The sequence below is a fragment of the Epinephelus lanceolatus genome, chromosome 1, assembly GCF_041903045.1.
Source record: "Epinephelus lanceolatus isolate andai-2023 chromosome 1, ASM4190304v1, whole genome shotgun sequence".
Lineage (NCBI taxonomy): Eukaryota > Metazoa > Chordata > Actinopteri > Perciformes > Serranidae > Epinephelus > Epinephelus lanceolatus.
Window position 1 is genome coordinate 16,516,933 of NC_135734.1, and position 24,901 is coordinate 16,541,833.

At 39.9% G+C, this 24,901-nt stretch overlaps 1 protein-coding gene across 1 annotated transcript; it reads right to left on the bottom strand.

The window, feature by feature from the left end:
• Positions 1–1,094: 1,094 nt before the first annotated feature.
• On the bottom strand, positions 1,095–24,004 carry LOC117256413 (sortilin-like). Its single transcript, XM_033625821.2, has 20 exons — positions 23,674–24,004; positions 14,979–15,041; positions 14,805–14,878; positions 14,587–14,689; positions 14,263–14,424; positions 13,983–14,056; positions 11,651–11,700; positions 11,449–11,576; positions 9,704–9,848; positions 9,275–9,430; positions 8,537–8,649; positions 8,205–8,307; positions 7,948–8,116; positions 7,617–7,801; positions 7,341–7,530; positions 7,108–7,224; positions 6,039–6,147; positions 4,658–4,770; positions 4,431–4,557; positions 1,095–4,350 (listed from the first exon to the last, which is right to left on the bottom strand). The coding sequence occupies exons 1-20, from the start codon at positions 23,977–23,979 to the stop codon at positions 4,336–4,338; spliced, it is 2,502 nt and encodes an 833-aa protein (XP_033481712.1). The 5' UTR covers positions 23,980–24,004; the 3' UTR covers positions 1,095–4,335.
• Positions 24,005–24,901: the final 897 nt, after the last annotated feature.

Sequence of the window (24,901 nt, forward strand, 5' to 3'; positions counted from 1 at the left end):
ATTAGGCTTCAGATAATATATCAATTATGAATCATTAATTTGATCTGGCTCAGACAGACAGCATCAGAGAGAGGGTGAATTACGGCACTCAAGGATTAAGGCACCAGGCATACTGACACAACACAACTTAATCCTGCTAAAACAACACTCACAACTTGGATTAATTTTAAAAACCCTCTTTTCTTCTGATTTTTCTTTTGATCTGAGGACTCTTACAGACTAAAGCAATATTAATAACTTACAGGGAAATCAAGGAAGGTCTAATTTAAACAGGTGTTCATTTGTCAAAATGTGTAGCCACACCTGGCTAGTAGAGGGACTGGGCGTTTATTTGAGACTAGGCTTTTAATTGAAGTTTTACGGTAGTTTAATTATAAGCTATACATAAGAAAACATTTTGGTTGCCAGGTTGTGAAAAATCCCTCACTGGTGTTCATCATTTATAAGTGGGAGTAATGCAGTTACACAGTTAGCAATTTATAAATGCTTAATAATAGATTTTGGTGGTCATATCCTCCAATAATTCAAGATTTATAAAACATTAGTGAATGCTTGTGATGATTATGAGCTATTAATAAAGCTTCAACTCTTTATAAAAGGTGGCTTATTTTAAATGGCAGCCTACCATAACTTTGTTTTCCTTAAATATTTCCCAACGCTATTAAGTAAACACTGAGTTAATAATATAACTCAACCTTCAGTGAGCAGCTAATGCAGATATTTTCAACCTGCCTGTTCTTATTCATAGTGGTTGCTCCATCATATTTTGTTACCTCAGTGTTGCCCCATAGTTGTGTTGTGACTGTGGGAAGGAGGGCACTGTGTCCTTGCACATTTTCTACAACAACACCAGCAGTATACATACATACAGTGAACATTGAGGCCAATTGAAATACTTCTCGCCCATTAATGCAATAGAAATACAAGTTAAATGTAACCACATCTTCCAGTGGCTACTTGAACTTTCTACATTCTAATAGGCCGTACTTTGCTATGAACATACTTTGCATGTTTTTGAAATTGACTTGACTTTGAATCAAGTATTATTTGGTTTGTAAAAAGTGTCCGTTAACAAAAACACAGCTCAAGAGATGTAAGAGAGATCGTGTTATTTAATTCAATAAATGAAAACAATGCTGAAAAAACATTTGTGCTACAGAATAGTTTAATTCAGAGATACTAATTTCTGATATTCTAGCAAATAGTCAAGAAAACAAGATGGAATGAAGATCACAACTCATGGCCTGAATACTTTACAAAAATTAGATGTACAAGGAGGCACGAATGCAACTTATTTTTCTTTCACAGATCTGTAAATACAGTGCAAAAATAAATCATTGAATCCAGTAAATAGCTGGGTTTGTCCTTACTGAAAGTTGTGTAAATAAAGAAGCATCAAACATACAAATTTGCTCTCATATCTGACAAAGTCCACCCAACAGTCCTTGAGAATATGCCTCTGTATTAGGCCAGCTTATTAAAATAGCTTATTCGCTGGGATATTATTGACTCTGCTGGAAAACACAAGCGTTGGCCGTACGCCCTGCACATGTCAAAAGTTACATAACAGAACTGGCAGCCAGCAAACATCTCATCCTTACAAGTCATATTACACAGTGAAGTGTCAACTGGGAAAATCATTGTAATGTAACTGAATATAGTTTATGCTTGTTACAGCCACCAGACACATGAATCTGATGAATTATCTGTTATTGTGTATATTTTGCATTACCTGTGAGATCATTAAATTGGGATGCACCAATAGATCAGAAGGCTGGCTAACAGTAGCTTTACAAAGCAGTATCAATATAATTCTGTAAATGTTTGTAAGCTGTACAAACAGCATGTCGTGACTGTTATTCTGCTGTCTTGCTAGTAACAGAAACAAGCCAGCGTAGTCTCTAAAAACACTTGATTATCTTGGTGATTATGCCTGCACCTGCATTAAGATCATTACAAAAATGCATATTGGTATTGGCTGATGAGGCAAAAACATCAGCCATATTAAAAAACAAACAAACAAAAACATTAAAACACAACAACAGCAACATACTGGTGCACCCTGCTAAGTAAAAAAAAAAAAAAAAAAAATCTGAAAGTTCAAGTAAAGGGTTTGGGTTAGCATTACCTCTATCGTATACTCCTATAATGCTGGGCTAAGGTTAGGTTTGACCTCGACAACCTCACCTCTACAATTAGAAAACTACACAATAAAAGTGCTTTGGCAATAATTCAAGTCTTTCATTTTCACCACACATACAGGGGAGCAGAAGATATCGCTTGCATGAAGCTGCACTGTATAAAAAACTAGTTTGCATTTTCTTATCTTCACAACAATGGCAGGCTCTTTTAACATTTATTCCAGAAGTCTCACAAGGCACTACAAATGAAAGACTAGCATTTATTTCTTAGTGACTTATTTTATTGTCTTTCTTAAAGGTATACTATGCAGGGTTGTCAGTTACTGCTAGTGAACATGCTTGCCAGTGAAAGTAAAAGCCAACCTCAGATTCACTCGCATTTGGTGCTATATGCATTTTTCCTGCTGCTTATGGTCTGGCACTTGGTCGCTACCTTTTTTTGTAAAGCCCCGACCTCACCTTAGCGCTGTGGGGGTACACGCCCATTAACGTCCCAAGCACAGAAAATAAGGAAATGAGGAAGTAAGTCTTAAGTGATGATTGAGAAAGGTTACGACTGTGAGTCTATACGTTGTATTTTAGGAAAATCCTTCATAGTATTTCTTTAAGCACTAGATACTACTTACTAATCTAAAAAGTATTTGTACTTATTTTGATGTTTTGGTTACTACTCCATTTTAGTCTGACTCATGCATCAATTTAAACTATTGAATTGTAGCTGAAATGATATAAGCTAAAATGTTGACCTATTGTCCTGAGACCCTGTGTCCTCATATGAGGACATCACATTTTGGGTTTACTTGGCCTTAGACTTCATTCTACTTAACTTAGGTGGTAGTAAGAGCACAGTACACTAATCAATGTAAAAACGAGATGGCAGCCATCTCTGCCAAGTCAATCTGCAGCCGATCCCGACACAAAACTGGACAAGGTCCAAAACCTGATCACCTTTTATGGTTGAAACTTGTTTATTTATGATAAATAATGTTTGCAGTTTGATATGGCAACAAATTTAACCAATTTTAGCAACAGTAACACTGACGCTGTTAATTAGGAAGTACTTGTTCAAGGACATTGGGACTTCATCATCGTTTCATTTGAGGACATTGGGGCTTAATTATTGTTGACAATGTTTAGTTTTTTATACTTATCGGGTCCTACTGATTCCAAATAGCTAGGAGAAATTAAAAATGCATACTAAACAAATGTTTGGGTCTCAGGAGGCTATGCATGAATAATAATAATATTTGACTATTAAATATTACCTACTTTTAACAGTGAAAGTTGCTTTAAATACAAAAGAACAGCCTATTAAAAAGTTATTGCTGTTATACTGTATTAAAAAAGCCATCATAGTGTACTGAAAGGTTACTATCTAAAGTGCATCACTTGATTAGAATTCTGGCCCATTTCTACCAATAAAAACTAAATACTGTGTATTATTATTATATACGAAAAACACTAGTCAGAAACAGTGACTTGTAATATTAAAGGAGGCACTACTGCTCTCAGTAGCTGCTATTAAAATGAAACATTCTGATTTCTAAAAACGTGTGACTAGCAGGTAACTCAAACAACTACCTAAAAACATATTAGTGCTTAATTTTAGTGGCTGGTGAAGCTGACAAAATGAATGTTAAAATGGCCGCCGTGCACAACAGGATCTTGTATAAAAATACTTAAAGGACAGCAGACGTAGTCTCTGAGCTGAAATACTGTTTATTATAATGTTCTGTTGCTTGGCTGTTCCCTAACTCTTTATCAAAAATTCTGTAAGCTTCTCTATCTATTCTGTATTGTGCTCCTGCAGTGCATCCCGATATGAAAAGCCATCTTTTCTCAGGTCAGCATGAAAGGAAACATACAGAGCACAAACAGAGTGCGTATTCAGACTCGATGGTCTTTACAGAACTCTTTGTGACAGAAACAACAAAAGCTCTCCAGGGACCCCAGAGGCTCTCTTCTGTTCTGCGCTGGGTTTGTCCCCCTCCCCAAAACCAATGGTTGGCCTTTTTTTGTAGGGAGACTCAACTGGTGCGAGGAAGCAATGTGAGGTGCTGCTGAGTCCTCCAGCCACCAGGGGATAGCAAGAAGTGAGAAGCAGATGTTAATCAGCATGTGGGAGCAACAGGAGTGCCCAGGCGTCATGAAAGACTGCGTTAAATTTAGTCCTGGAGTGGGAGAAATGTCCACGTTATTCTAAGAGGTCCTGTGAGGAGACACAAACAACACAAATAAGTTAATAGATGATCATGACTAAAAACAGGGCCTTTAAACAGAATCAGATACCTGATCTGAGTCTTCATTGTACTGTGCTTTTCCTGTCTCCATGTAGTGAGCATCAACATCATCGACTCCTTCTATTTTATCAGCCTCAACATGTTCCCTCATTACAGAGTATCGGTGCACGAGGAACCTGATGAGGACACAGTTGCATGTTAGAAGCAGACAGAGATGAAATACAGTATTCAAAGTGTTGTTTGTGTGTGTGGAAAGATGAAACATAGTCAACTGACCGTCCTCCGCATACATATTTCTTAACCAGCCAAACGCCTGCAACAGCACTCGTCAGAAGCATCGCTATGACAACCATCACTATGACAGCAGTGTTGGGTGAACTGTTTTCAGTCTGTTGGAGTTACAGAAACAGAAAGGGCTGAAAATGTGAAGAAAACAACCTTTGAAAATGCAGCCAATCGTGATTTATCAGGTTTAGTGTCTCTCAGCTGTAAATGTGCTCACATTGGATGAACTGAGATCGTCCTGCTGAACCCTGACACACTGTATCACTGTCATAAGGACCCGTAGCACTGCAGGTGTTCACACAGTCCCCTGGGCACTAATGGAAGCTGGACTGTCTGCTCACTCTGCCTGATGTCACTATGAATTCTGCTTTGCCAGCTATTAACAACAGGATTTGTTCAGGAGCTGGGGGAAGTCAGGTTGTAAGAAAGAATATAAAAAAAAACTTGACAATCCTGATACAGCCCAGGTCATCTGAGCTACTGCATATCTTACTGTGTTCAGGATTTAATTCAGTGTTTCCATCTGCTTGGTTTTATGCGCATTTTTTTATTTGAGCATTTAAAACAAAGAGTGGAAATGCAGAAAAATCAGAAAAAAATCTTGCAAAAGTAGTTTCACGATTGGCTGAGTGTATTGCTAAAAGCAAAACACTTGTCGGTTCAAGTCCCCGCCTGGACCAAATATGGAGTGTGGACTGGTGGCTGGTGCCTGTCCATGTGCAGCCCCCTCACTCTGGCATATCTCCATGTAATGCATGTAAAGGTCCTGTTTGTGCATGTGTGTGTATTTCGGACCTGTGTGTATATGTATATGGCAACGGAGTGAAAACACTGAATTTGACTAATAAATTAAATAAGAATTAAACATGAAGCATGTGAATTAAACATCTACTGAAGAGACAAAAAATTGCGGGAGATAAAAATGAATGGAGCAATGAGAGGACTGCGACCTTATTCAAATTAATACGTGAGAAAAACAATGGTATAAAGGTAACAGGCTGGAGTGTTAGCGCCACCAACTGTTTATCTCAATGCACCCAACTAATACTTGCATAATGGATGGAAACATTAATTTGCATTTTTTTTATTTTTACAGATTTGTTTTAGAAATTTAGTTAAAATTTGCACTACAAGTGGTTGGAAACCCATTTCACACTGTTTCTACATAACCAACTCACACCTTCATGCCAAACATCAGAGAGTCCCCTATTGATTCTCACTGTGTCCCAATATACAGTTAACTAGTCTCTGTTGGGTCTCTAAAAATCAAGTATGTTCTAGACCTGCTCTTTGTGAAAAGTGTCCTGAAATAACTTTTTTTTAATGTTTTGGTGCTGTATAAATAAAATTGACCTAATTTGCTTGGACTTACCAGAGAATTTGGATAAAGAGCATTGCTGGTGCACATCCTCCTCAGGTCTGTCTCCTTCCTGTCTGGCTGGAATCCTCCTTCACACTGGTCTCCTGGAATCTTCCGGTAGCTTACAGAAGGGGAGACGAAGAAACTTGTAATGCATGACAAATTTCAATGAAAGGGACACAGGGCAGGCAAGGCAGCTGGTAAACTACAGATAAGATTCATACCAGTAACGGAGGGAGATGTTAAGGCAGAAGAGCTGCAGAAATGGAAACATATTTGAACTACATCCTCACAGAACAAAGGCTTTATGTAGGGGTCCTAGATGACATTCGACACTTAAGGCCAGTTCATAGTGAAAGCCTTTTTAGAAGCATCCCTCCTGCATCTCACAAACAGATACAATTTAATTACATTAAATATATTGAGCCACACTAACATGCTGCTCACAGAGAACCCCCCGTTTTTTTACACTTCCAAGTCTATTCATGTTGCATTTGGTAAAGCATTATCTGCATAGACATCTGTTATAATCACACAAATACCCCACTGTATATGTGTTTCCTACTTATTACCAATACCTACATTGATTGATCAAGGCTCCCAGTCGGTCTGTGAGCTTGCCAGTTTCACTACAGGCAGATTCCCCTCACTCGTTATGGTGGGCGGGGGAATATAATCAATGAATCAATAAATAAAGACAGTGTTGACTTCTTCCCATTGAGCCGACATGAAATTTCTGCTATCAGCGTCCACTCAGCTCCCCAGAGCTGCTGCTGACAGACGGCTTAGACTTTAACAGAACACTGAGTCAGTGTGGACTGGATGACAGGAGGCTTATGTGGCACTCACATCTTGCTTACGTCTGACTTCCAAAGGGGATTCCCAGTTAGACTTTAATTTAATCATCTGTAATGGGTTTCTGGAAGTGAGGTGGTGAGGTCACACTTGTATCTGAATTACTGTTGGCTTGTCTGTTGTCATGTACCTTACATTATCAGAATTATGCATACAATGTCTGTTTCTTGTCTCCTAAACTACAGGCGAGGAAAGAGAGAGCAAAGATAAAGTCATGTGTCCTCACCCGCTGGTCTGTAGCTGTTCGGTGGTGCCATTTAAACAGAACTCCAGAGGACGACCCTTCAACTCCTCCTGCTCCACACACTCTGAGCTGTTCTCTGGACGATAATATCCAAAGTCACTGTAAGACAAAACAAGTTACTGAGACAAACTGTGTCTGAGTCTGTTCTCTTTAGTCTCATGGTTACACTAAATGCAGTTTGAAAATATACTTTTTGGCATTTCACAACAACATACCAGTGATAGTCGTCCACTGTGCACGGACAGGGGGACAGCCTCTTAGTAATTGCATAGTCCCTTCCGTTCCAGCAGACAGAGTCTTTCCTCAGGCGTAAGAAGGTCTCTTTATAGCCCAGAACACAGCCATCACTAGCTCCACTGGGGTCTGCAGAGTGAGCCAGCCACTGCACATAGTCCCCTTCACTACCTGCACAGAATATATAGACACTAAGTAAGTCCTCAGGTGAAACACCAGCCAGTCATCACTCGTACTGTATTCCCTCACATACTCACAGTCTCTGGTGAGGAGCTTCTTGAAGTCAATGGTAATCACCACCCATTTACTGAAATCGTTCCTGTAGCCCCATAGGCTGACGTTCATGGAGCGAGAGCCCGGCTCACTGTCCATACCGCTGAAGTGAAGTGGGTCGTTGGTGAAGTTATATGAATGCCAGCACTGCCCCTCATCTGTTGAAAACCTGGAGGTGTAGGGGCAAAGAATGAGAGAACAAAAAGAGCCCATGAAGCAAAAAATAAACTGTTAAACTGACAACTGATAAAAAAAAACTAAGACTTCAATAAACAAGTATACTAGTTATACTAGATAACTACTAGTTATATTTACTTGATCTGGTTGACAGGTGAGTTGGTGTGCTCCACAGCCACCAGCAGCCCTCCAGAGTCCAGTATAGCGTAATGGTGCGGGCCCCTGAGAGCCAACATCCACGAGTAGCCCCCGTCATCAGACACGTACACATCAGGGGAGAGAGCTGACTCTGCGTCTCCAACGCTCCCTACAGAAATAGAGGACAATGGTGTTTTGGGACATTTAAACATGCAGTGAAAGGATTAAGGGTGAAGAAATCTGTGTGCTTTTCTTACCGTGGGCCAGAATGAGGCCCACAGCACTGGGCTGTGACAGAGGCAGCATGGGGACGTTCATCTTCATGGTGGTGCTGTAGGAGGCGTGGATGTGAAGTCTGCACTGTAAAGACATGATAATTAGGGTAATGTTGGTTTAAAGTCAACAAGCTCACTGCAGACACTCATACTAATTCCACAGAAACAAAAACAGGACAGATTTAATGACATGTCAAGCACTGAAACAGCTTGTAACATAAATAAAACACCCAAGACATAATGAAAAGTACATGCACACAAACATGTATAATGCATATTCAAATATGATGTATATAAATCTGTGGGTGTCTTACTCTGTTAGGCCTGTTGGTGGAGGTCTCAGTGTCACACTGGCTGTTCTGCGGTCTGCGCAACGTCTGCCATTTTGCTCCTTGGTCAAAGGTGATCACCGTCTCCACAACACCATCTGCAGTCAGTAAGATTCACCTCAATTACCATCAGGATCCATATAGATATTCTTTACATGTTTAGCCCATAGCCTGCAGACTATAAAATACAAACTTTACCTGACCCTTAACAATTTATTAAAACATTTCCTCAGTTTCTGGACTGATGTACTGCCTACTAGTTCATATCACTATAGGAAGAAAACCAGTGAGAGCACACCTCTCTGCCCTTCCATGTGCACACAAGGAAAGCCTGAGGCAGAGGGAGCAAATTTCCCTGCCCTTCCATGCGCCTACATGGAAAGCTATTGCTAATGTATGGTAGGCATTAAAAAACATACAGTACGTACATGTGATGAGATGTTCAGTGTGGTTAATTACCTGTCCCTAGCGTCATGTGACAGCAAATTATTTTTCATTTGAATACACTTTTCACAAATTAGGAAATCAATCCATCAGTCCAAAAGCAGCACACTGTTTTGCCCCACATTAAGTATGTCTTGATGTATGTATTATATGCAACTTAACATAACTTTTTGTAATTAAATGGAAAGATAAGAATATCATATTTTAAAATGTTGACAAAAATTAACTACATGAGTCGTCTTAAATGCTGAAGTATTATGTAACGTGCTGCTGACCCACCCTCTGTGAGTACGCTGGTCATGTAGACGCCCCTGAGTGAAGTAATGGCAGTGAAGTCAGTGTCACTTCCTGTGGTCGTGTAAAGGTGGCGCTCCAGAGACTTGGAGAACACGGCTCCTCTGTCATCTGACACATAGATGGTTCCAACACCAGAGTCTGGACGACACAGTACACACACAGACACAGCACATGAGTTTGGAGGAAACACTATATGACAGCCCAGAGGCTTCTGCCCAATGATCCCCACGGAGAAACTTCCTGCAGCTTCAGGATCTTTCTCAAGGACATCTAATCAGACTGTCTGCATGAAGGTCATTGTGCCTTATAAACATTATTGTTAATCATTAGCATCATCTGTAATTATCAACGTTGTCAAAATCATCATCATCCACATCAATCATCCCTGTCCACATCCTCACTGGTTCTGACCTCCAGGGTCGTCCACGTGCATGAATATCATGTCCTGATTGGCTGCCAGGATGGAGTAGAACTGCTCGTGGTTGACAGTAGGAAGCTGAGCCATGTTCCACACCTCACCACCGTCCACTGACACGTGGATCATACGCTCTGTACCCTACACACAAACACAAATGACAGAAATATTAAATGTTAAGCCACGTTAAAGGGCCACAAATTATCTTACACCTGCTTGATCGTGGGAGTTTGTTACACATTAATCCTGAACATATAATAACAATTTCCCATTTAAACCTCCTGTTAAGGTATATAAAAATATCTGGGCGGTGACATCCAATCTACTTGCCTTTGCATTTACACCTGCTATCAGTAGTGTTTTCATTGTCTCAAATCAACCTGCCACAGTCTAAATATGTAAATTAGTTAGGTGGGTCTGGCAGTCAGCAAACATGGCTCATCCCAAGTCATGGAAAGCAATGCCATGGACAGGGGTCACTTTGTGCTGGGGAAAACTATCTCTACAGCTACCAAATGGAGCTTTAGCCCGTCATCCTCAGCCAGCAGGAAGAGACGGAGTTAGGTGATTTTTATCTTCAGAATGTGGTCACGCTGTACGGACTGCATCAATCGACCTGGCTGAGATCTGATCACAATACGTGAGTAAAAAATACCTCCAGATGTGGCCTGGCTGATCTGATCACAATGCATACTGCGTGCATTTACACCATGCATTAACATATGTTTTTCCTTAATCTCACTACACATCGCATGTCGACGCCAGGTGAAAATGGGGTCAAGGATGGCTAGATACCACTTTGGTGTTTTTGGGAATATGAATAAACTGGCCCTTTGAGTCTTTACCTTCTAAAATGCACAGAGGAAGGTTAAATCTGTACAAAAATGTTACTGAGTGTCTAAATATATACAGACCAGGAGGGCACAAACAGGTATTACGCAAAATATAAAGGCCACACACCTTTATGGGGGATAGAAAACCAAAACCTATAGATGTCAATGCAATTTGATGTGTGTTTGGATAACAGTTTCGACAAGTGTGTGCAAATTTATTTCTTTTTAAACAAACATTTGTTTTATAGACATGCCTTTTAATAATTTTGTGACCTTGCCTGAACCTGAGTATTCAGGATATCTTAATAAATTAAAGTCGATCACTGTCATCTCCATTCAGTCTTCCCTAATTCAAGTGCATCAATGACAGAACATCCCAACTTCTTTATATATTTGATTGAATCACCAGGTATTGTAGGCTAATTATTGTCTGTAAATAACCAACTGTTTGACCCGTAGGCTGAGGTTTAGTTGGAGATAATAGTCTGATGCTGCTATGTCTGTACTGCAGCAGCCTGGCATTCAAGCTAGCTATCCATCAGTAGTAACTGTCACCAGCATCGATCAGCCATTTACCACACTGGCTTTGGTTAACGTGCTACCCAACAGTTTTTCAGCATTTTCTTATTTCTCTTCTTATGTGACAGCATGTTTCTTTCCCCCGAAAGGGGGCGTGGCCCTGGCTATGACGCAATGCTGGTCTGGTCTATTGTGAATGACCAGACCATGTAGGTATTTAAAGAAACATTATACACAGCCAGGGTTGCGTGAATAAACACACACAAGTGCATATTTAGACAAACTGTATGCATCAGAAAACGATGCAAGGCAGATTGGAACACACACATTCTGCTCTTAGATTGAACACTTGCGCACACACACACACACACACACACACACACACATACCATGCCAGTCATGATGGAGGCAAAAACAAAGCGCCCTCCCAGTACAAAGGAGTAAATTCTTGTTGCAATGGTCTTGAAACTTCGACCATAGTCTGCTGTCTTCTTCAACTCCAACATTCCTTTGTCACCTGAAAGAAAGTAGAGTTACTAAGATGTAGTTCAGAATCTTAAATATATGTGTGACTATACTATCTTCACTTACTGCACGATCCATTGTAGTTTGTTGTGAAGTAGATGCTGTTTTTTGGACCCCTGTGTGTGAAAAAGAAACGGTGAACAAAAGAATCTCGAGGAAGGAACGATCTTAGAGTGCTCGCATGTTTTTGAACATCTGAAAGTTGTCTGAGTTCAAATGTAAATCCACTTTTGGAATTTGTAGCGATCACAGATTATGGTTGTGGTTTCTTCTAAGTGCTGTGTGAGCGAGGCACATATCGACCCCCGGGCGGCGGTCCAGGCCCTCTCTGGCTTTGTTCGCTGCCAAAGGGGACGGAGGTTTTCACACTGCAAAGATTCTGCCGGTTCAAGGACTGTGGGCTGAATAAGAATGCTGTTGCTGACTCATGATTCACTCTGACAGCAGCCTCTCTCTCTTTCTCTCTCTCTCTCTCTCTCCCTCCAGTCAATTTAGGTTGGGGCCTAAATAACAGCTGTGGTCACGCAGAGCTATCACAATGTTCCCACAATGCAGCGCTAACAACCGCAGGCTGACACTACAACCTCATGTGAACTCTGGTGCCCAAAAGAAACCAGAGACAGGAAAACGATCCAAACTGTGGGGAGAAAAAACAGCTGGAAAAACAAAAATTGGACAAAAAACACACAAACACACTCCTGTTGTAGCAAAAACAAAGATGCACATGGTGGCTGTTTGGACACAAATATGGACAGAGCTGTTTCACACCCTGTCAGTGTGTTATGTCCTGCTTTGACAATTTTTTTTTCACTCTAAGCCAATTAAGTAAATTATATTATACATAGAAGTAGTGACATGTATTAAGGGACTGTATGAAAACTATTATTGGTGAACTTGGGGTCAGAGAAGGAGAGGGGTTTTAGTTCTTTACTGAAGGGAGGGTGGTCCAATTTTATTTCTGAAGAAAAGAATCTTTAGAGGAAAGGGTATATAAATTTTCCATGACGCAAATATATATATTTCGTTTCATCCTTTTCCACCGAGATTTAGTGTTTACTGATTTACTACAGTGTGTGCGCCATGGATCATAAAGGCACTTTTTGCCATAAGCAGAGAACATCAATCATGTCCCAGCTATAGTACCAAAAATCAGTTTAGTGAAACAGTAGATGCGTGTATTTTTAGTTTGAAGATTGTGCCATTTTTACAGTGGCCAACAGTTGCCTTAGCTTTGGTCTGCATTATAGCAGAACTACAGTTAAGTTAAATGCTCGATGAAGAGTTAAAGGGACAGTTCAACCCAAAATCAACAATACATTTTTCCTCTTACCTGCAGTGCTATGTATCAATCTAGACTGGTTTGGTTTGAGTTGCTGAGTGTTGGAGATATTGGCTGCACAGACATCTGCCTCTGATTTTTGGTGCACTCAAAGCACCAAAAATCACTGCACAGAAGGAAGAGTACATCTGCTCATGGATGAGAGGCTCGTGCTCCTGACAGCATGAGATGTGAATATTGTTGGTGTCCTCTTCAGCTCAGCTGTAACATTAGCTAGCTCAGTGGTGCTAGGTGAGCTAGTTGGGTAACGAAAAGGCCTAGAAATGTCAGACAGTTAAGGCCAGGTTAGAAGCAAAGTATGTTTACTTAGATTGAACAACCTTCAATGGGGCAGGATGATGAGAGCAGAATGTGCCTCTCTCTCTCTCTCTCTCTCTCTCACACACACACACACACACAGAAAGTTAGGTATGATGTCTTATCTAAGGAGGAGTATAAGAATGTTTGGTGAACTGCTCTGCGTGGCTGTCTCATTGTTGCAGTAGATGCACACTCCCTCCTGTCCAGTGAAATGGTTGGCGGGTGTAGTTTGGTACAAAGAAAATAGTTCCTACATGAAACTGCTCACAACAAGGTCTGTGGATTATCTTGAATAAGTGGGTCATGATTTCTGGAATCTGACATTGCGGTTGAGTTTTTCAAATGAGCACCACAAGCCGAGTGCCATTAAATGACAGAGGGCATCTTCACTCTACCGTCAACATTACTATAACACTAATAACACTATGCAACTCAAACCAAAACTATCCAGACTGATAAACAGCACCACAGGTAAGAAGAAAAATATGTATTTTTGATTTTGGGATGGACTGTCCCTTTAATGTATAATATCAGGGTTGTCAAGAGGAAGGACCAAGCCAAATATTAAAAACAACATTACCTTTTTTAGCCATAAGTTTCAGGCCCCCTCCTCCCTCCAATCATTTTCTTAGAATCCCTTATGTTTGTCTTGGTTCTTCATTATGCAATCCACTACATGTTTAGTACCAACCACAAACCACAGGTCTCGTGTATTTATAAGCTATTACAAAACTGACAGATGTAGAGGACATTTCTCACCATCTGACCAAACAAACACTGTCATGGATTTTCCTCCAGGTGGCACCAAAGTCCTCAGACAGCCACAGGTCCAACTGGAGGGAAAAAGGCTTAGTCAGTAAAAAAAGTGTCCATAGACTTTGGAGTATTCAGTTATACCTAATTAGGAATTAAGTAACTTGAAATAGGTATCCAATTAAGGGAGGTAGGAAAGTCCGGTGTAATTTACTTTACTAAAATTCAGACCTGCCGACAAAAATTTGAGGAGGTTTGGATTGATCTAAAGAGGAAAGGCTACTACCGTGATACTGAGCGTCAGCAGTGTGTTGCAGTCTCCAGGGTTGTACAGCATCTGAATGAGGGGCTCAAACGGCAGGTCGGTTGGAACAAAGGTCATGCCAAAGTCCTGCGAGCGGAACAGTTTAAACCCTCCGATTTCTGACACGTCACCAGTGAGCATCACCTAAAACACACAAGTTAAGTGGAGCTTTATGATTTTCTGTCACTGTGAGGCAAAGGAATGCACTTCTATATAGATCGACCACAACAAAACACAAAGGTCTATATGTGCAAGGTCCTGCATCTTCAGCACTTCAGAAACTAAAAATAACATACTTCAGCTCACCTTGCCCGAGTGATCGGGACTGATTGCGATGCCAAACTCGCTCTGAATGAAGGTGTGGTTGATCAGGTGCGTCACATCTTTGAACGTCTTCCCATAGTCTTCACTGACACAGTGACAAAGTTGCAGTTAGACCGTCAGACCGCAGTTAGACCGTCAGACCACAGCTATGACAAACAATTTACTGTTTCTACTTAGTGTTGCCATCAACCACTTCTCACCTCCTGTAGAGGTTCGACTGGCCAAAACGCATCATGAACAGCGGCACCTGAAATGTCGTCAATACCAGGAGCACCTGGGAGAAGAGAACAGGGGTTATGTAACAATCGCCATACCATCTTAGACTCTTGGTTTCGTTTTTAGTTGTGTATTTTCACTCATATAAACAAACTCACCCCCGATCCATCTCCCACCCAGGCCAGTGACAGTGAACCCATGGTCCTCACTTTGAAGGTGAACTGGAAGAGAAGAAGTTTTTAGGAGACAATCAATGAGTTATCCTGGCTAAAGGCTTCTTGACTAGCCCCATGTAGGACTATTTGAAGTACTTCTTAGCCCCGTGATATTGTTTGTTTAATACTGTTTCAGGACATCAACTAAGGAACACACACATAAATCCAGAGTCTAGTTTGAAATATACAAAACATAAGAGTGTTTGCATGTGTGTGTGTGTGTGTGTGAGTGTGTGTGTGCGTTTACGTCACACAGAATGAATTGTTCTTACTGTCCAAAGTAACTCGGCCATTTGGATGCACTCTGCGTGTGTGACCTACATTCCCGCCTAAATGACAAAGCCGAGGCCAGAGAACAAGACAATTACCGATGCCCCGAGCACAGCAAGAACACACACACACACACATTCACACAGACTCACATACATACAGTAAAGTAGACCAAAAGTATTCTATTCTGACAAGAAGTGAAATGTAAAATCCTCACTGTTTAGCCATTTGTTCATACATTTCAGAGGTTATGAAAAACTTAAAGTTAAAAATAAAATCCAAACACAAAACCTCAGTGTTGCATAATATTAGAGGTAATGAACAGAAAGAGTTTGGACCTGAATTCTTATTTCACAACAAGTGCACTGACCGCAAACAACATTCCAAGCTATTCATCCAGGTTGACGTTCAAGTGTTTGGTCATTTCATCAACATATTTAGCGACTGAAGTTCTCTCCCCTCCTCTCTGTTACTGGCAGGGGCAGAGATGTTTACAAGGTGAGCCCAGCCCCAGAGAGTCGGCATACAGCTCTATAAAGCCACAGGAGACGGCCAGGTCTGGCTGCTGGAAACTCCTTGTAAATAGGTCCAGTGGAAACTGGCCTGTCCCCAGCTGTCCAAGTGTGTGAACACAACTTTCCATCACTCCTCTACATAAATCATTTCATCACACCCTCCCTGCATCCAACTGTTCCTTCATCTCTTCATCAGTTGATTGCATGACAACCTCCCCTCCTTTGCTGGTCTGTCTGTTGATCAGTTCAAAAATGTAAAGCATGACGTGTCCGATCCTCCCAACAGTCTCATACCATTAAACCAGTGTTTTGGCTTCAAATCTGTGAAGGAGTACTGTTACATGTTGGTTTTCCCTCTCTCCATCTTTCCTGCTCTTCTTTCTTTCCATCTATGTAGAAATAGGCATAATTGTAAAAACAAAAAAATATTAAATAGTTAAGTGTTTTTATAGCTTGTGAATGTGGGTTAAATGTCAGTGTTATGGTCACACTTGAGATTTAAGGTTTAACTCATACTGACATCAGTGGTCAATGTCGCTCTAGTAAAGTGTTAACAAAAGACGAGGGTAAACTATGAATATTCCTCTGCCCTCCCATCTACACATACATGCATTGACTTCCAGTACTTATACTCAAAAAGTATAGCAGCTGACAATCAAAACACTAGTTTTATATGATTAAAAACAGCCATTTCCTGGTCTTAGCCTGATTAACTGTGCTCTATTATGACAAAAATAGCATGTATCTAAGGTTATATCTGATGTTTTTAAAATGTATTTATTTTGTCAATAAATGATGACGCTCATTTGTCGGTAATAAGTACACTGAAAGTTAGGATTTCAATTAAACTAACCAATCTATCAATCAATCTTAATATATGTCAGCTTTCGCTTTGGAGGACAGATAAGCCTATCCCTTAACTAGATAAAATATATGAATACTGGAGATTTAATTGTGCCTTTAAGAAAAGTCAGGACACTAACAGCAGTCTCCAGGGTGAAAGTCCTGTGTTTATCTAACCAATCAACCCCGACTTACAGCCTATGTAGACTTTGTCGTTCTTACGTCACCTTACTTCCTCCTTTGTCATAATTACTACAGCCATTAGATGCTGCCACTTAACAATAAACATAAATATAGGAGGTAGAGTGGGGCCATACTACATCAAATCTATGCTCCCAATGACAACTGATGACAGCCATTTAATCGAATGATAATATTTGGGGCAGGTGGGGATGCTGCAGGCTACTTTTAATGCTCAAAATCTCATACTTAATGTCAACATGCAGTATTTTTTGAAAGGTATAATGTTTACTGTGTTCACCATGTATTTTAACATGTAAGCATGTTAACATTTGCTAATTAGCAAACACAAAGTACAGCTGAGGCTGGTGGAAATGTATTTATGTTTATGTTCAGATTTTTTAAAACTCAAACATTGATATCAAAAACCTGCTATCCTCTCTTGTGTTAACCCTAAAGGGGAAACCCATTTAATTTGGTCATAATCAGAATGCAAACAATGTTAATAGGCTGAAAGGAATGGCAAGAAAAAAGTTATCTAGACAAAAAAAAGTCAAACTACACAAGTTTCACACTGGCCACTTTTAGGGTATACAAGAAACTAAAAACACAGCCTGACATCTGGCCTGACCCCAAGAATCCATCCTAAAACCTGAAAATGAGTTAGCATTTTTGCACTCCCAGTTCCATCATCTCGAAGTCAGTGGGTATTTTGAATGGGTTTTTGGTTAGATGCCTGGAATAAGGTCCGTGGTTAAGAGCTTAAGAGACTTTCATGTTTTGTTCTAGGACATAAAATACATCAGTAAATACCACACTCACGAATTCTGAAGCTTTTATGTATCTTAAAAAAGGCGGTTGCTAAGAAGTGGCTAAATGAGACTACAGAACGAAATTCACACTAAACGCAGCTTTACAGCTGTGCTATGGGGGCAACGTTAAGTCATGCGACTGTGGTGTAGTTTTATAGCCTAATGTTAGCTTCGATTACATTTAGGCTTCAAAGTTTTTAAAGTAGTGTTCATTTGTGAAGATTATCTTGCTAACCAAATGTGTAAGGATCATCAATGTTTAAAAAAAATAAAATCAAATGAAAAATCCCATAAGCTTTTTGATGAGGGGTCCAAGGCGACACCAGTTTACACCAGCAAGGTCACTGCAGGTTTCATGTGGTGTATTATCTCTGGCCTTAGCAAATGTTTCTGCCAGTTGCTTGTACACCTGTGTTAAATCTAACCAACGGGGTGTTTTCCGCATCTGTTCCTCTGAAACTCCTGACTGGAAAAATGCTGACTTGACCGGCTACAGTTCACTGAGACTGAAACCCAAACAATCAACAAATGCACTTTAAAGCAGGCCAGCTGAAGCAAAGGGTGCGGAAGTTGTGTCTGAGTGAAATCTGCTGATTTATATGACTGGGAAAGGGTAAGGCAGGATTGGAAAAGGGAGTCAATGTAAAGCTTAATAATCACTCTGTTCTGTTATGAGATGGGGAAAACAGAAGCATCGAAGGAGATGGTGAAGAGAAAAAAAAGATACATGTTAGTCAGCGAAAAATTCAAGAGATAAATGTCTGACCCGGCTGAGCTCGGCCTCACAAACCAGACATGACCTCATGCTGTATCACATGTTGAATTTAGGGTTCTGCTCCTAAAAGGCTCCTCTAAGCTTCGTCTGCACAGTAACTCATGATGCATTCAAGGTGTGTCGGCCAACTCAACTTTAAAAGGTGTACAATAATGACATGCAAGTGAGTATCACATATGCTGCTGTGGGTGAACAGACACATACATCCATGCAGACTCAGTAATACACAGTGTTGGTGGGTGAGAGCACAGTGAAGTCCTCTCTCAGAGGTCAGACACCAACACAATGAGCTCCTTATTCCCTCTGCTCTGGGTTTTAACCTTTCTGCTTCTGCCATGTTTACACACATAAAACTTCAGAAGAGGAGGTCAAACACTCTGGGCTCTGATCTAACACATGATGCTGTGTTCTCTAATCCTCTGATGCTTGGCTAAGTTTTGTGGGCAGAGATACAAGCTGGGTTGCATTAAAGTCCTTCATTCGCTTATTATTATTAAAGAAAACCAGGACGAACAATGTTTTTTTTTTTTTAATTTGTTGATAGAATGGTCAGTCTATAAAATATTAGAAAAAAGTGAAATTATGTCCACCAGAAATCAATCTACTGCTAAAATGATTTGTTGCTTTATCGGTTATTCAATTGGCAAAAGGTTATTTTGATGACTGATTAACTGCTCAGCTTGTTTTAGCAGTGCTAGCAGCATTAGGGCTTTGGGGAAGGCAATGCTGTTCTGTTCTGTGGGTTAGTTGCTAATTAGGGCTGATTTATCTGTTGATTACTTTCTCTATTAAATGATGAGTTGTTCAGTCTATTAAAGGTCAGAAAATGATGAAAAAGGTTGATCAGTGTTTCCCAAAGTCCAAGATGGCGTCCACAAGTGTTTTGCTTTGTTCACAACCCAAAGATATTCAGTTTACTGTCAGAGGAGTTAAGAGACAAGAGAATATTTACATTTTAGAAGCTGGAATCAGAGAACTTTGACTTTTCTTTCCTTAAAAAATTACTAAAACCAATTCATCGTTAATCTGCAGATTAGCTGGCTATCAATTTAAAAGCTGACAACTAATCAATTAATCAAATTGAATTACTAGTTGCAACTCTTGTGCTAATTAACATATGTTAGCATGCTAACATGTTAAACTAATATGGTGAACATGATAAACATTTCCTGCTAAACATTAGTATGTTAGCATTGGAGCCACTGACATGGCCAAGTAATATGTACACTCTGACTCTGCTTTCCGTTTAGCTCGGAAGCTGCAGCTAGGAATGACGTCACAGGTCTGTTAATAGATGTATTAACAGACTTGGATACAACGCTGGGGGTGGGCCCCCATTCATTCTTTGGGAAGTTGCTCAGCGGCACGTGAAGCCAAAAAAGCTGTGTTTCTGGGGTATGAAAATTACCTAGATGATTGGTGCTGCTTCCTTATCATTGGGCCCCCAGAGCAAGCACACTAAAGACTTCCACCAGCAGAGCCAGCTACCTCTGGTTTAGCGATACCCTAACTTGAATGGCGATAAAGGGCTTTAATCATGTGGCTCTTCTAGACTTTACAAATGTTATTGAACCGAATGAATCAGATCCTGATAGTGAAATGAGTCATTGGGGTTGTCACGCTCACAAAATATGACATACAGACATATTTTTCCCAATGTAAGTCAATGTGAAAAAAGTCTTTTTGGAATCAATGGCATCATGTGACAAACTCAGAAGTTGTAATTCCACTATAATTCCATTAAGAAAATTGGCTTCAAAGCCTGGCACACTTTGTAGGGGCTTGCATCACACCTAAGTTGATTGTGTTCCAACACAAAAAGTTGGAAAACCAAGCTGTTGTTGCAATACCAGTTCAAGCCAGGATAGCCACTGTTAGCAATACGAGCTGATATCAACACATCCCACTGTATTTTGTGCATCCGAAAACCATAGCAACATGTCCACTGATAGAAGTTGGACAGTACTGTTTGTACGACTGTTTTAATGAGATTAAGACATTGAATTAAGACAGAAGTGCTAATAAACAGTACATTACTACAGCTTTCCCTACTGTAGATGAGCGAAAAGCCATCTTTGATTATGAGGTCGGGGTTGGTCAGGTTCCTCCAACTTTCCAAGTCCAACTTCAGAGGACATTCCAGTTGAAATTTCCAACTGGGAACTTGGAAATTCTAACATCCTAGTACAAATGGAACGCACCATACATCTTGTTCACTGTCTCCTGATGTTTTAGACCAAAATATTAAGTTATCAATCAAGAAAATAATTAGCTGTTTATTGGTTTCAGCCCTTATTCAATATTTATTGATAGAGAACAGAGGAAAAAGACCAAATCCTCACATTTGAGAAGCTGGAACCAGCAATGTTTTGGCTTTTTTGTTTGATGGATGACTGAAACATTTGAGTTAACAATGATTGTGGTTGATTAGTTTTCTGTATGCTCATCAACTGTTAGCACTGGTGGATTGTGGTACACACAACACAGATTGTACACATACTTGATCATTTCTCCACTTTCTATGACTGACGATGACAACTTTCAAATACAAGTCTACATCCGACTCTACAAGCGCCTCTCTATTTTCACTAGTTTGTTGATCTGAATGGACGACTCTCCCTGTGTATCAACAAACCCATACTTTCCATAACTCTCCCCCTCGCCCTCCATGTGGAACATCAACTCTGCTGCTTTTCTTGGTGCTCCAACAGCTGGCTACGACCCAGTTACATTTCACCCTGAAAACAGAACATGTTTTTTCTCTACGTTCTTCTGGCCGGAGGGGATAGAGGACGGAGGGATGGAGCGAGGAGTAGAAAAAAGAAAAAAAAGAAACAGCAAGCCAGTTTGTAAACCAGACAGAGTCAGCTAAATGAACCTTACACAAACATACAGGGAAAAAAGGGAAAATGAGGCAAAGTTTGGGCTGGCTGACAGAACACATCCTGTGTAGTCTATCAAGGCCTAAAATAGCATACAAATAAGCGTAGGAGTAAGTTAGGCTGGTCTGATGTGGCAGTTTCCACAGCAAATTAAAAAATAGGGGGTGCACACTAAGTGATCTAAATGCTCAAACTACCTTGTCTGACCTAACCCTGCAGCTCGGATAACAGAAAACTTAAGTCCCCACTGACGCTCAGACCAAGTCCAGCAGAAAAAACGTGGGGAATGTTTGTGAGGGATAAAGGCCCAGAGGAGACGGGAGGGGTCTGCTCTCTCTCTGAGCACACCGAATCGCTTTCATGCTCAAAAAGCTAGCCCAGGTGTCTAAACCACAGAAATGATGTAACGTCCACTTCACCCATCACTCACATACACTCTCTCTCACACACACACACACACACACACACACACACACACACAGGAAGACTGCCCTCTGAAGCTTTGGACCAAGCTGTTATTCTTGAACATTCCTCTGGACATCTGGGTTGTTCTTGATGTGCTTCCTATTACAACATGTTCAGTACTAAAATAACGGAAGGTGTCCTTTGGTCTATTATAATGTGGGATCAGGGCTAGAGTTCAAGACTGGAAGAAGAAAGAGACAACAACAAAAAAAAAAAGATATTGTTCAAGCTATCACATCAGATTCGGATGCTAAAACCAATTCTAAACATACAGATATCAGCTGACTCTTCTAAGTAGAGCTGAGGGATGTATTGATAATATATCCATACAGTAATATGAGACGAGATATTGTCTTAGATTTTGGATATCGTAATATTGTATGTGTTGTCTTTTCCTGGTTTTAAAGGCTGCATTACAGTAAAGTGATGTCATTTTCTGAACTTACCAGACTGTTCTAGCTGTTCTGTTATTTGTAACAATATCACTGAGTAAATATTTTGTAAAGGCACCAACCCTACAATAGTGCTGCAATATCGATATAGAGGTACTTGTTAAAAAACATAGTGATATTTTTTCTCCATCTCACCCAGCCCTACTTCCACAATCCTTCTCTTACTAGACTGAAACAGCACGATTAAATGTTCATGAATTTCTGTAGTCACATCATTCATTCAACCTCCATTATAAGTCAACAGGACTAATGGATTTGACCCAGACTGCCGACCTACATTTTGGCTAATCAATTAAAAGAGTAACAGATAGAAAGTCAAAAAATAAATGGGAAACTATTTTGACATTAGATTATTCAAGCACTTCTTCAAGCCAAACATTTGCCAGTTTCACCTTCCTCAATATATGCTAATTTTCTCTGCCATGTATCATTAGAGCTATTCAATGGATTTATTCTCAACTACTTGATAATCGATTAAGTGCTTTAGTCATTTTTCAAGCAAAAATGCCAAACATTTCCTGGTTTCAGCCTCTCACGTGTGAGAATTCGATGCTTATCCTTCTCATATATTACAGTAAATTGAATATCTTTAAGTTTTGTGAAACTGAAGACATCACAGTGGGTTTGGAGAAGTTGAAGATATATATTTTTCTCTTCTTCCTACATTTTATAGCCTAAATGACTCATCAAAAACTAATCTGCAGGTTGATCAATAATGAACATAATCACTAGTTGCAGCCCTAAATTGGATATCTTTCATTTTTTACTGTCAGTTGGACAATACAGGCTATTTGGGCTCTGGGAAACTTTTTACCTACATTTTAAAGACAAAACAGTTTCTTGAGAAAATAATCAATAATGAATCATTACTTAAAAGTGTGCATTAAATTCGATCAGGGCTGCAGCTGATTATTTATCAATTATTCTGTTGATTATTTATCTAATAGATTTTGGTCTTGGGTCAGATTATTGTGACACTTTTTTGTGTCTGACCAGCTGTCTACAACCCAAATATAGTTATTTGACTGAGTGTTGTTAAGGCAAGGAAAAGCAGAAAGTCCTCACAGTTGGAAGGATTTCTGTTTGAAAATCGACTATTACGATTAATCGATTATTAAATAATACAAATAACTACCATTAAATACAGATTCTTCACAGCAGGACTCACTTACTCCATCCAAATTGCATGGAGCTCTCAGACCATGACCCATTCATGTTGTTGCCATGGTAAATGATGTGTAAAGTTAATGTGTTTGAGTGAAATGTTTGTTAAGTTGTTTACAGTGAGTACATTATGAGCAGCTTCATGTGCTGAGTGACCACACACACACACACACACACACTCTGCAGTAGCCTGTGAGTTAACACCAACTACAGTTAAAACACTCCTTCAGTTCAGTGTTGTTAAAGTGTGAGTTAAAACAAACCTGTATAGGTCACTTACAGAATGGGTGTTGTTTCGCAGAGCTGACTCTGCTGCAGGCAGAGCTGTACATGTCTGTTCATTCAGTCCTGCGCTGCGTTTCGAAATCTCCGACTTCTCTAAACTATGTCGCTCCTCATCACTGCCAAACTCCCTCTGCAGCCTCCTCAAGTCTGACAAGTTTACTCCCTGGTGAAAGTCTGTGGCCAGCGCACACCAGAACAACCCGAGCGCCAAAGTGAAAGACACGGAGTTCATGTTTATAAGCAGCCTGCCCAACTTCGGACTCAACGAGAAGCTTTTCTGTCCCAACAGTTGGCTCCACATGCCCCCCTTATCCCCAAATGCATCTTCAATAACGGCCCATCCACCGTGGCAGAAGATTGGTCGGGACCAGAATAACCTGCGCGCTCATTGGACAACAGGAATCTTCCTCAGCTGAGATGTCAAGTGTTTCCTGGTGTTACACTGCCCCCTGGTGGAAACACCGCGCACAGACCGGGACAAGGTTTTTTTTTGCTTTTAGTGGAGAATTTATTCTTTGAATTTGAATTCCAGGCAAACAGAAGTAAGGCAAAACAAAAAGTCTGTTTTGTTCCTATAATAGTTTACTTTAAAAAAAACAAACTCTAAAATATCTTACGAAATCTTAGACATTATTTTAGAAGTTCCTGATTTTGGAGCCCTGAAATGACAAAAGACAAAAATATAACACCTCAAAGATCATAAATCATATTAAATAATCAAAATTGAATATAACATTAAAAATAGCATTGTAATTTTAACCTCTAACCAGCTAGCTTATTTTTTTTTCTTTTACCACCAATCAGTTTTCTTTTACACTGTCATTTCTAATTAATTGGATAATGTGTGGGAAACAGGATGTTAAAAGTAGGGAAATAAAGAAATCATTAATCTGTGCAAAGACCCCAAAAAGGAAAATGGAGTTGAAAATTAGAATGAGTAATGAAAGATTAATAGAAGAGTGAAATTAATGAAGGTTTAATTTATTGTATTAACTTATTTTGATATTATTTGCTAGGAAAAACACCTGATTGGAACATTCCACAGGAAAAAAGGTTGATTAGTAACCCATTAAAACATCGTTATTTGGTATTTAAGGGGCATCTTAGAAAGGCTCAGTTGTTACAAGCAAGGATGACGACTTTATGAAACAGTATGTGGGCAGATAACAGTTTAAGAACAATGTTTCTCAACACACAATTGCAAGGAATTTAGAATAACGCCA